Source organism: Gossypium raimondii, chromosome 7 (genome assembly GCF_025698545.1).
Source record: "Gossypium raimondii isolate GPD5lz chromosome 7, ASM2569854v1, whole genome shotgun sequence".
Classification (NCBI taxonomy): Eukaryota; Viridiplantae; Streptophyta; class Magnoliopsida; order Malvales; family Malvaceae; genus Gossypium; species Gossypium raimondii.
This window is the reverse complement of record NC_068571.1, coordinates 39025503-39038338: the sequence shown is the minus strand read 5'-3', so window position 1 is coordinate 39038338 and position 12836 is coordinate 39025503. Positions and strand designations below refer to the sequence as shown.

The following is a 12836-nucleotide window of genomic DNA, read 5'->3' as shown; positions in this document are numbered from 1 at the left end:
TTATTTTTAATTAAGGTTTAATTTTAGGAGTTTTGTAATTAACGGACTCTCTAGACTATTTGGTTATTTTGGATTTAGACTATTGATTTGATTCTTGATTTGCGATGGATGGCTAAAAACATGTTTTTACTAAAACAAAAGTCTTCTAAAACTTCAAATGAGATTTTCTTTTAAAATATAACGATTTTTAAGACTTCCGCTGTAGACTATGTTTTGGCAAATGAACTGAGTACATAACGCTTTTAGTAATAATTATAAAACATGGATGATTTTTCAAACAACTTTACAAAGCTTTATCGAAATGACATGATTTTCAAACCCCTTTTTTGTGACACCACTAGATTCGACCATAACATCTAGGCTGGGTTTGGGGTGTTACAATAATTGTTAGTGGGATCTAATGGCCTAGATCAAGCCGTCTCACTAACCAAATTTTTGCTATGACAAAATTATTTTTAAGGCCTTGACATAAATACCACTTAGGTTCCTCACCAATTGTTCCTTCATTTCAACAATTTAGTCCCTGTGCTATTTAAATATTTTTCTGATAATTCATTTAATAATATACTTAATAATTTTATTTTCCAACACTAATCTCGTCTTCAAAATTTTTTTAAAAGATTCAAAATTGAACTTGAATTTTTCGTTTCCATTAAAAACCTATTATCACAACATTTGATTTGATTTTTAAGATTTTTAAAAATTATTTAGTGATCTATGATGAAGTTTATCCTTAACTTTAAAATTATTATTCATACAAGTTTAAGTTTTAAAAATATATTATAAGCACGAGCATGTGTGAGTGTTGAGATAGTTATGGCAAAAAATTCTAAAATTATATTATAAAAATAATTTATGTGTTATAAAAAGTATTATAATGTACTTATTTATAAAAGTTAATGCTAAAAAGTATTGACATAACTTATTTGCGTTTTGATAACTCTTGAAAAGAGTTATATTTCAGGCCTCTAGATGAAATTAATTATTTGGAATTAAGTAAATATGTTTGCATTTTTAGGATATTTTTAGAATATTGCATAACAAAACTTGGACTGTGCTATAAATGTCATTATTTGTTACTGGGGAATAAATGTGTTGGTTATTGTTGGCAACAGGTACAGGATGAAGAAGAGAAGAGAGAAAGGATAAAGAAAATTAAGGAAGTGAAATATTGTCATGACAAAATGTTGGTTAGATTGCCAGCAAGAATGCCATGGCAATTCTAGGAAGATGACACAGCATTCAGTCCATGTCACTCTCAGCCAACTATACTTGTACCAAATAAACCACCCGAAAAAAGAGGAATCAAAATGGTGTGCTGAAAGGGATAGACCTACCCTATAAAGGAGGAAAGAGAAAAGAAAAGAGGGGACGAGGATTTTGGGGAGAGAGGAATTGGAGAGAAATTTTCTTTACACTGAATTCTCGTGGAAAATTTTAGAGAAAAGAGATGAGAGGGTAGCAGCTTATAGAGCAAAAATCATAGACTTAAGGAAGGGGAAGAGAAATCTGCCCTGGGTTTTGCATCAAATTTCGGCATTAAAGTGAAAGCTGGAGTAGCGCGAGCTTCCTGCAGTTCTGCCTTTATTTTCTGATTTGAACTTTACGATTCGTAAACTTGAATGATGATGTTGAATGGTTTTATTTTGGATTTGAATGTCCAATCCATGAGCTAAATCTCATTGGGTTAGAATTATTTAGGAGAATTTTTACTATATATCTTTAATGCCCATGGTCTGACTGAGTAGATTACTGTTTCATTCGATTTGTGATTATTTTAAATGCATGCATGCAAGCTCTAGACATAGATGATTGTGTGGTAGGTTGTTAGATTTGATTTAATTTTGAAAATATTAAATAACTTGGATTCTTATCTGTTGATACAGGCGAGTATTCAAAAGATAATTTGCAGCACTCTAGACGTAGAAGTTGCGAGCTGTACAGGAAAAGAAAGAACAATCTAGATATTATTCTTGAGTTCTGTAGACACACAAAAACTCAGAATGATAGCACTCTAGCTCTCGAAAGAAGTAGATTGCAGTAGTGAATCCCTAAGCAGTTGAATGGTCAAGATTTTTCCATGGCATTATTATGATATAAAAATAAAACCTGAGTAATTCTAACCTTTATCATTCAACAATACAAATCGTCCCCACTTATTTTCTTTGAGAATTGCCACAACATTTCAATTGTCCTAGCATCTTTCATTCAATTGATTTTATTAATCCATTCATTAATTCTCTTCATCAATTTGTCATCTGTTTCTTTTGCATAGTTTAATTAGTGAAATTCATAGTAATAGCATAACCATTTTTAAATCATTTCCGATCCTTGTGGAGACAATACTCCCTCATCACTTTATTACTTGATTCAATGTGTATACTTGCACATTCGCATTACACATTCACACGCGACACGTGTCCATGTTATATATTATAAAAATAATAAACATATTTATAAAAATATATAATTTTTGTCATAACTTATTTACAAAAAAAACAACTTTCTAAAATTATGACAAAATTATATTATTTATAAAATAATGTTACTTCATAAAACTTTTTTTTATAAATGTTATATATTATAAATTTTAGATTATTTTTAACATTATTTGTCACACCTAATTTTTTTTGATAAAAAACTTGGACATATTGGATTGTCGACCTTGAGTTATTTTATATGTTTAATTAGATCCTACAAAATCTTGTGTGTATCGAATTGTAAAATTTGGTGGATGAATTGGGAATTAATGATGATTTTCAATTTCTTGAGAGGCTTGTTGAGAAATAATGGATTGTTTTCAATATTTTATTTTAATCTCGAATTAGTGCTTGCATGAAAAGGTTGAACGGTCAATAAGAGAATGACTATTTAAGGAGGGAAAGAAATGGGGTGAACACATTTTTCTTTTCCTTCTCGCAACTTCTTTTCAATTATCATCTTCTCTCTGGATTTTTTTGGAACAAGAGATAGATGAATGAAGGGATCAAGCTGCATGTTAGAAATGGAAAAAAAATATATGTATTCATAGCAAAGTAGTTAAATCAACTGCGAATTTTGTGAAATGGTAACGTTCCTATACTTTTCTGTGTCTTGTAATTTTGAAAGAAAGAAATAGACTACGACATCCGACTAAATGTTGGTTGTGGATTGTAAGGAAAGAAGCATGTTAAGTAAAGAATTTACTCTAGATGTTGTTAGAATTCAATTGTCTTACTCATAAATGTCTTATGGTTGGTCCTATATGGTTGTTATTGTTTAGTCGGCGAAGATGGAGAATGGCCAAATGACAAGGGGAAAGTCAAGCTAGTAGGTGATGAGTCCTTAAGGTGTTTTGCCGGTGAGTTCCTAAACTCAAATCTTCAGTGTTTGTCTTATATACCTTTTTACTATGTTGTTTTGGTTATGTGTTATGCTTATGAGGAAGTGATACATTGTCATGGTAAAGTTACCAAAATTGTGGATGTAAGTTACGAGATAATGTGCATGTTGTTGTAAGCTCAAGTTTTAGTGTATGATGATATCTAATTTGTCTGCTAGTTACCTTGCATATCTGTGGTTTTGATAAGTTTTCTGTTGATGCATGCTTAATTGGTGTTCAAATGCATGCCCTATTATAAGCATAAGTTTGTTGTATTGATAAGTAGTTTCTAGGTAAATTACTATTTAGGATATATTGTTGAATGCTTGATATATGTTATTTTGATTAAAATAAATGATATGTGGAGTACAGGGGGATGTAATGATGGATGAATGAATAAGATGTCATGTTGTGCACATTCTACCACATAAGTCTAGTGAATCGTCATAGCTTGAATATGCCTATGGCCATGGGACTTGCATACATACATGAGGCTTAGCGCCTAAGACATATACAAATAAGTACGAGATATAATTAGTTTGTTTGATAATAGTAAATTTAGATTTTTTACAAAAAATTAAAATAAAAGTTAAAAGATAAAATTTGAATATTATTATTTTTAATAAAATGAAGAAATAACTTGTTTTAAAAATAAGATTTGAAAAATAAAATGAATTTAATATTCGTCACATTAAGTGATAAGTAGCTATTTACTTATCATATCCAACATTTTTGTTGAAAATTTTATGTTAAGTAAAAGCTAATAAGGTTATCAAACACAAATAATAATAAAAGAAATAGTAAATGTTGAAAATTTTTATTTTCAATGAAATAAAATTTATTTTGAATGTCTTATCAAAACAACCTAAGTTAACAAAAAATGTGATTCATGCTATACTAATACTTTGAGAGCTCAATTATAATATTTTAAAGTTTATAGATAAATTCAAAACATGAGTGATAGTTTGGGGATGTTTGATGAAATTAACCTAAAAGATTCCCAAAACCTTTTACTAAGTAACTAAAATGATTATAATTTATGAAATTTCCCACATGCTCCCTTCTCAAACGAGTACATGCAGTGGCTATACTCGCGAGAGTAGGTTTAATACGGTCCCCTCATTTAATGTAGCACTGTAGAAGGGTCTCTCTCTGCTTCACATTTCCCTCCATTCCCCATATATACAAAGAGGCCTGGCCATTTTTCCCCTCTCCTCTCCATCTTCAAATTTCTCTCTCTTTCTATATTTTTTCTTTCTGCTAATAATTACTTTTGTCACCAGCGGCGTCGGAAGACAGGAAAACACCGGTGTCGTTTGAAATGGCAGCTTCGAGAATGGATCTGGACGGGAGACCAATAAAGCCAATTACGATATGCATGATTGGAGCGGGAGGCTTCATTGGCTCTCACCTCTGCGAGAAATTAATGTCGGAAACGCCGCACAAGGTGCTCGCCTTGGACGTTTACAATGACAAGATTAAGCACCTCCTCGAGCCTGACTCTCTCCCTTGGGCTGGCCGTATCCAGTTCCACCGACTTAACATCAAGCACGATTCTAGGCTTGAAGGCCTCATCAAGATGGCAGATCTCGTAATTTCTTCCATTTCTTGCTATTTTCTTACTTTCTCAAAAACAATTGCTGGAGATCAAGGATTTTTTTTTCTCTTTATTTCTGTCTAAAATGCTTTCATGTTTTTGTTTGTTTGTTTCTTTAGTGTTTTCTTTGGATTTAATTTCTTAGATCTGGTTAAATTCTGTGTAACTTTAATTTTTTTGTTGAGCTAATTTATCTCATTGTGTTCTCTAGGATTTAGTTTTTTTTTTTTACTGATTTGTTAGTTTTTTTTATATTAAAAGAACTTTTTTACTTGATTTATGTTGACTAATTTAGTTGTTATTGTTTTTGCGACAATACAGACGATAAATCTTGCGGCGATCTGTACTCCGGCAGATTATAATACACGCCCGCTCGATACGATTTACAGCAATTTTATTGATGCACTTCCTGTGGTAAGCAGTTCTTTTATAACGGTTTCATTCTTTCATTCTTTTTTTTTTCTCATTTTAGTTGCTTGATATTGATGAGCTGAGAGATCTGATAAGCGTCTCTTTTTATAACGTTTTTTTTTTTTTTATATTGATGCGAGTGAGGAGGGATTTGATAGTTACTGATGTTTTCGAGATCGAAATTGAAATTAATGTTGTCTTTTTATGTGGATTTATGGTTTGGTAGGTGAAATACTGTTCAGAGAACAACAAGCGTCTTATTCATTTCTCGACTTGTGAAGTGTATGGTAAAACCATCCAAAGCTTTCTGCCTAAAGATTCTCCTCTCCGTCAGGTAACCTTTCGCTGTCTCTATTCTTCATCACTTATATTGAGTATCCTCAAAAGGAAGAAGCTATATCTATAATTTGTTTTTTAACTGGGTGACATGTATGGTATAGTGATATGTTGGTGGTATACATATATTTGAGCTTTTAATATTTTCTGGAAGTTTTTTCTCCTATAGTCAACAAACATCACAAAGGCTTGGGGTTGGAAGGGTGAGGGCGAGGTTATGTTGTTGATGTAATAACAATTTATTGTAGTAGTAAAATGAGTGGTTCATAGCAAGATATGCGGTTTTTATAAATTAGATTTCATTTGAAGTTTTTAGAAAGTTGTCTTTCCTTGCTGGTGGACCTGTTAAATGCTGAATAATAGGCTAGAAAAGCCTCAAGCCTTGCGAATTATTTATCCCATTCCAATTGTTGATATGCTTGTTTTAGGCTGCTAATTTTTGTTGAATATAAATTGTGTTTTCCTTTTTTTTGTTAGTCGTGTTTACTGTACAACTTTAGCTCTAGGAAGATATCTTGCATCGGTTTTAGTTGTAATTGTAGTATATATGAGGCGTTTTATAAGCTCTTTTGTTTATCCAGTTGCTTCACGTGGGAAATGTTAAAACTAGGTCGTTTACTATTTGAATTTTGTTCTTAAGCAAGCTGTATTCCTTTGTGCACAGATTTTATGCTTCTCTTAATTCACAGAGATGCTGAAATTGGTTTGATGATGTTTCTCATTTTGTTTCTTTGTGGTCTTGGTCCTTTTTCCCTTTTGTATTTTGAGTTGACACTATTGTGTTCTTTGTTTATGAAGTTTAGAATCTTTGTCACTCTCTGCAATTCATGTTATAGGATCCTGCCTACTATGTTCTTAAGGAAGATGTCTCGCCCTGCATTTTTGGCTCTATTGAGAAGCAGAGGTGGTCGTATGCATGTGCGAAGCAGTTGATTGAGAGGCTCATTTATGGTTAGCATCATTTTTAATGATCTGGCCCCTGTTGAGATGCTTTGAACAGGATTTACTGACTTCTCTTCTTATTTATCCCAGCTGAGGGAGCAGAGAATGGCCTTGAGTTCACCATTGTGAGGCCATTTAACTGGATTGGACCAAGGATGGACTTCATTCCCGGCATTGATGGTCCAAGTGAGGGAGTTCCAAGAGTTCTAGCGTGCTTTAGTAATGTATGTTGAACTTGTTTCACGGTTGTAGAGAATATCCTAGAGGCCATCTAGAATCACTTTTTGATGTTATGATAATCTTAGCTCTAATGGTTTTTTTTTTGGGGGGTGGGGGCAGAATCTCCTTCGCCGTGAGCCACTTAAGCTTGTTGATGGTGGCCAATCTCAGAGAACTTTTGTTTACATAAAGGATGCTATTGAAGCTGTTCTGTTGATGATTGTCTGTATTAACTCTACTCTCTCCCTTTTCCTCATCTCCATATCGGCTCAACTACAGAAAGTAACTAAGCTAAGTGGTATCTTCTTTACAGGAAAACCCAGGCAGGGCCAATGGTCACATTTTCAATGTGGGTAACCCGAACAATGAAGTTACAGTTAGGCAACTTGCTGAAATGATGACTAAGGTGAAGGACATGATTGATGCTATATAGTTTATTTAATTCATATCTTCATTAATATGTTTATGGTGATTGATCATCACACACGGTTTGTAACTGTATATGTTTCGGATTCTTCAGGTCTATACCAAGGTTAGTGGAGAATCTGCACTGGAGACTCCAACAATTGACGTCAGCTCCAAGGAATTTTATGGCGAGGGATACGATGATAGTGACAAGAGAATTCCAGACATGACCATAATAAATAAACAACTTGGTATTCTCTTGCTTCCTTCCTTGCTTATATTCTCACTATCTTTAATTTCAAATGTTGGAGCATCTGATTTAAAGTAATAACGTCGCATTAGGTTGGAACCCCAAGACATCGCTTTGGGACTTGCTTGAATCTACACTGACCTACCAACACAGGACTTATGCTGAAGCTATTAAGAAGTCGATGGCAAAACCTACTTCATCCTAAGTAAGCAAACGAACAAACAAAAATTTTAAAGATATGCCTAAGCAAGGACTCGCATAAAATGTGCTTTATTCGCAAATGTTTCAATTTCTTTTATACTTTCATTTAGGAAGTCTTAAATATATACATATCCAGTTGTATTTTTTTGTTATATGCCAAATATTCTTTTTTTTTGTCTTTCCTTGTGTTGATAGCTCACTGTTAGCTATGTTCTCAGTATGGAATTATGTGGAGACATTATTAGATTTCTATTAGGGAACGATATTTTTTTATTACATTATATTTATTCCAATAGTGTCTTGGGATTTGGCACGTTGAGAGGGGGGGGGGGTACTAGGGGCTTATCCTACATGTTGTCTCTCGGCTCTCGTGGGTTGTCTTACACTCTATTATTATTTTTATATAACGTAATTTTATTGTTAAATTGTTTTGCCTTATCCATTTAATCACATTACCTGTTTATTTTAAATAATTGGTTTGCTTTTATATATTTTAAAAAACGGTAAGTTAAGGAACATGAAATTTTGGGTTTTTTTTTTCTATTTAACTGGAAGAACGAAATACATATTATGATTAATTAGTTAGGTTTTCAGAAGTAAAAAAATTATTAACTTGGGCCAATGAGGCTTTGGTTTGATGGTTAAGGTGGAAGTCCTGAGTCTGTGAGACTGCGCGCATTTGCAAACTTCACATTGTGTGGGTTTTCTCATATTTTTCATTCGGTGCTTTGTGCTGAGTTGATTTTAGATGTGTGGGTTTTTGTATTTGTTCTTTGCACAGCACATTGTGCACGAAATCATGCCGTCTAAAAAAAATATGAACTTGTGGGTTTTGTTTCGTATATATGAAATGTAAAATTTTATTGAAATAGCTTTGAGTGTGAAATTATTTATTAAAACGTACGGAGTTTAACAGTGCTTAGGGTGAATTGACTTTCATGGAAGTTAGTTACTGAAATTATCGACTTTGAAGTGGGTTTCTATAGGTGTCAATTTCACTATTCTTTTTCCTTTTCAATTTTCATGCACTTTCGCGTGAAGCTTGTATTTTGTTGATCGGTCAACACACAGGTTCTTTGTAGAGTGATATTTGAAATTGTATACAGAGATTCTTGAATTGATTAGAAGCATTAACTGAAATAAAAATCATTCGGAATTGAAAAGGAAATTCTCTTTTGTTTCTTAAAATAATAAGAGCTATTATATAACTCTGCATTACAAACTAGAAACTGCGTCATCTTCTTACAGTACCTTATAGTTTCTTGGAGTTCGTTGTGTTAGTTGCCAAGTTAATTTTTATGGCAACTCTTTGAGTTGCGTGGTTTCATAGTAACACTCTTATTTTGATAAACACTCGCTCTTTGTAAGTAATTTATTATTCTTTAATTTTTGGGTAAAAACATCGTGGAGAAAAACCGTTCATTGCTTCGAGAAATGTTAAAGTGCCAAGAAATCCGTTTTTCGTAGAAAGAGGTTGTTTTAGTTTAGGGGTTTTTTACAAAAATATTATAAAAAATAAAAAATAATCAAAATGTTATAACTTTTTTTTATTTACCAAAATATATTTTTTTTTATTTACCAAAATATATCAAAAAAAAACCTGCAAAAAAAAATCTGCACCGATGTGACGGCACCATGGTCACGCCAAAGCCATTGGCGGCACCAATGGTGCCATACTGATTGGCGGCACTACTCGTATTATAAAAACGAGCTCTGTCCAGCTGAAGGGAGAAAAATCAGAAGAAAAAAAAAGAAGAGGTGCTGCGAAAAAGAAGAGAAAAAGAGAGAAAAGAAGAGAAAAAGAAGGTATTTTTTAAAAAATAATTGATTATATTGTTGTTATTATTTTGTATATTTTGTAATATTTTTTTGTTTTAGTTTAGTTATTAAGATTAATAAAACTCAAAATAATAGTGTTAGTTAGTATTATTATTATTATTGTTGTTTTGTTGTTGTTAGTATTAAGATGTTATTAATGTATTAAGATGTAACTTAGTAATATTATTGTTAGCAAAAACTAGTATTATTATTATGGTTACTTATTATTTTTATTTACCAAAATAAACTAGTTAATAAAAACTAGTATTATTATTATAGTTAGTTAGTTAGTTATTATTTTAGTAAAATTAATAATTTTAGTGTGTATTATTTTGAGTATAAAATTATTAATATTATTAGTGTGTTAGTTATAAGGATTAATGGTTAAACGGTTTTCATGTACAAAATTGCATATTGAAACATTAAATTTTTTTTAAGTAATTTAGTTACCGTTCGAGAATTTTTATGAGATTTTGTTTTTTTTTGACAGATTAAATATTGAAGATGGATGCTAAGTTTCTTGTATGCGTTTATTTCGATGGAGTCATCTTGACAACAAGTGTTGGATGTGTATTTGAATGTCGGCAACAAATAGCAATGAGATTTAATAGAGATGTATCGTTCGATGAAATGAAGGCAAGGATTAATGCAAAAATTCATAGACGTTGTGGGAGAAGTATATCAAAAATTTTCTACAAATTTCCAGTTTCGACAAATCCGGTCAAATTCGTCGAAATGGAACTTGTAGACGACGAATACATGGAGACAATGGTCGATCTCTACTGTGGGAATGGGAGTGAGAAGAATGCACTGATTCACTTATTTGCTGAGTTAGTCGGTATGGAGCAAAATGAAGATGTTAATGCATCGATGAAGAAAACGAAATGAAGAACCGTGGATGGTGGCTCAATATCATACGTTGATAGTGAATCAACTATGGGTGGGATCGGTATCGACCTGAATATTACACCCGATGTTGACATGGTTGGTGGTGAAGAAGAAGGTGCTGGCGAAGAAGAAAGTGGTGGCGATCATTGGGATGAAGAGGTCGATAGTGACGGTGATCCCGATGTGGACGATGTACCTGATGATATTGACGATGAAGATGTCAACAACGATGAAGGCATTAACGCTTCTTCGGTCGGCGAGCAGATGCGGCATATTTTGATACACAATAATCCTGGGCCACACATGTCGCTCATAGACTCCGACGCAGCGTATGTAGCTGAGTTTCCGGAGTACCCTGAAATAGTTCATTCTCACGGGCTGGCCGTAACATCTGATGATGATGAATTATTCATAGGCCAGAGATTCAGCTGTAAAGAAGAGTGCGTATATGCCATTAAACGGTACAACATGGAGATATCGGTGGATTATAAAGTCTTCGTGTCTACTCCGACGGTATATGTTGGGGAGTGTTGGAAGGCAGCGGAAGGCTGCAATTGGCGGGTACGAGCTGCATTCATTAGAAGTTCTCAGATGTGGGAGATACGAAAATTTGTTGGTCCTCATACATGCACATCAACACGTATGACAGAAGATTATGTAAAACTTGATTCGAAAACTATTTGTACGTGTATCATGCCAATGGTGAAGGACATGCCGACCATTAAAGTTTCGGTACTCATTACGAAAATGCAAGCACGATTCCAGTATCGAGTTTCATATCAGAAGGCATGGATAGCTAAACAGATGGCGATGGAGCAACTGTATGGGGATTACGATTCGTCGTATAACGAGCTTCAAGGTTGGATAGCTGTTATGCGGGAGTACGTACCGGGGACTGTGATTGAGTTACAAACAAGTCCATATTACGATCCGGATGACCAGTTACAGCCGGCAAAAAGGATTTTCCATCGGATGTTCTGGACGTTCGATCCATGTGTGCGGGCATTTCCCTACTGCAAGCCACTTGTGCAGATAGATAGGACCTGGCTGTATGGAAAATATACACAGATCCTACTTCTTGCAATTGCTCAAGACGGTAACAGAAACGTGCTCCCGATAGCATTTGCTATCGTAGATAAAGAGAACACGGAGTCTTGGGAATTCTTCCTCACAAATCTGCGGAGGTATGTTATTAGGAACGATAACATTTGCATCATCTCCGATAGAGGGAAGGGTTTAATTGCAGCTATTAGGCGTTCCAATGTGCTGTGGAGATCCGTTTACTGCATTCGTCACATTGGGTCTAACTTCCATAAAAATTATAAGAATGCAGACTGGAAGAGACAAGTCATGGCAATGGGTAAATGATAACCTTATCTTTTCAATAGAAGTTGTAATGTTTGATGTTATCGACTTACTAGAACTTATTTTTTGTTAATACGTATGCAGCGTACGAGTTAGAGCCACATATTTTCCGGCAAAGAATGATCCGACTTGAGAGTGACATGGAGGGGCAGACAAACACATCTTTCCGACAATGGTTGCGCACAATAGAGCCGTGGCAGTGGGCTCAAAGTTTTGACGAGGGCTTTCATTATGGCCACATGACCACAAACTTAGTCGAGGGGATCAACGCTGTCTTGTTGAAAACACGTCATCTTCCGATTGCATCGGTATTTTCTGCTACTTTCTACAGGCTGGCTACTTTGATGCCAAGAATGGGTCAGCAGCAAGTCGACCAGATTCAGGCGGGACATATGTTTGTCGAACATGAGTAATAACATTGTAACGAGTTAGACCGATAACATGTGAGTAAGATATAGAAATAGAATAGATGTCAAGAATATTAGAATAGCAGCTTACCCCTTCTCGGGCATGCTGTTCAGTCCTGAGGCGGTATATCGGGACATCACACGACTTCCCGATGCCTGGACGGGTCGTCCACCTACAAAAAATAGTATAGGGTTTAGGGTTGGTAACATTACTCAATATATTATGACTACAAATAATGACAATTTATATTTTATCACCTGAGTGGTAGTGGATACAGATAGGGTTGGTGACTAACGGATGCCAAAAACGGCATCCGATAAAGCGCCTAGGACTGCAGCAGTATGAGGCATCCGCCGATGTCTTTAACATGCAGCTCTGTCGCCCGACAGAGCTCCCGGTATAGCGTTGCTAGAACGGCGGAACCCCAGCTATACGACCTAGCAGTGGACAAATTAGCTAGCAGGGACAAGTACGACAAATGCACACTGTCGCCGTTTGCATCAGGCATGAGTACTGCCCCTATCATATGCATGATGTACACTCGAGCAGCGCACATCAACTCACCTTCAGTGGTGGTCGCTGATAATTGTCTAATTTTAGCTTTTAGCCATGTAAATTTTATGTCGAAAAAATAT

At 34.4% G+C, this 12836-nt stretch overlaps 2 protein-coding genes across 2 annotated transcripts; both read left to right on the top strand.

Moving 5' to 3' along the window:
• Nucleotides 1–3202: 3202 nt before the first annotated feature.
• Nucleotides 3203–8015, top strand: LOC105792339 (UDP-D-apiose/UDP-D-xylose synthase 2). Its single transcript, XM_012620870.2, has 10 exons — nt 3203–3340; nt 4645–4952; nt 5280–5372; nt 5596–5703; nt 6542–6656; nt 6738–6871; nt 6987–7088; nt 7180–7272; nt 7387–7522; nt 7614–8015. The coding sequence occupies exons 2-10, from the start codon at nt 4683–4685 to the stop codon at nt 7724–7726; spliced, it is 1164 nt and encodes a 387-aa protein (XP_012476324.1). The 5' UTR covers nt 3203–3340; nt 4645–4682; the 3' UTR covers nt 7727–8015.
• Nucleotides 8016–10439: 2424 nt separating this feature from the next.
• On the top strand, nt 10440–12457 carry LOC128042389 (uncharacterized). Its single transcript, XM_052633309.1, has 2 exons — nt 10440–11788; nt 11878–12457. The coding sequence occupies exons 1-2, from the start codon at nt 10477–10479 to the stop codon at nt 12204–12206; spliced, it is 1641 nt and encodes a 546-aa protein (XP_052489269.1). The 5' UTR covers nt 10440–10476; the 3' UTR covers nt 12207–12457.
• The last annotated feature ends 379 nt before the right edge of the window (nt 12458–12836 follow it).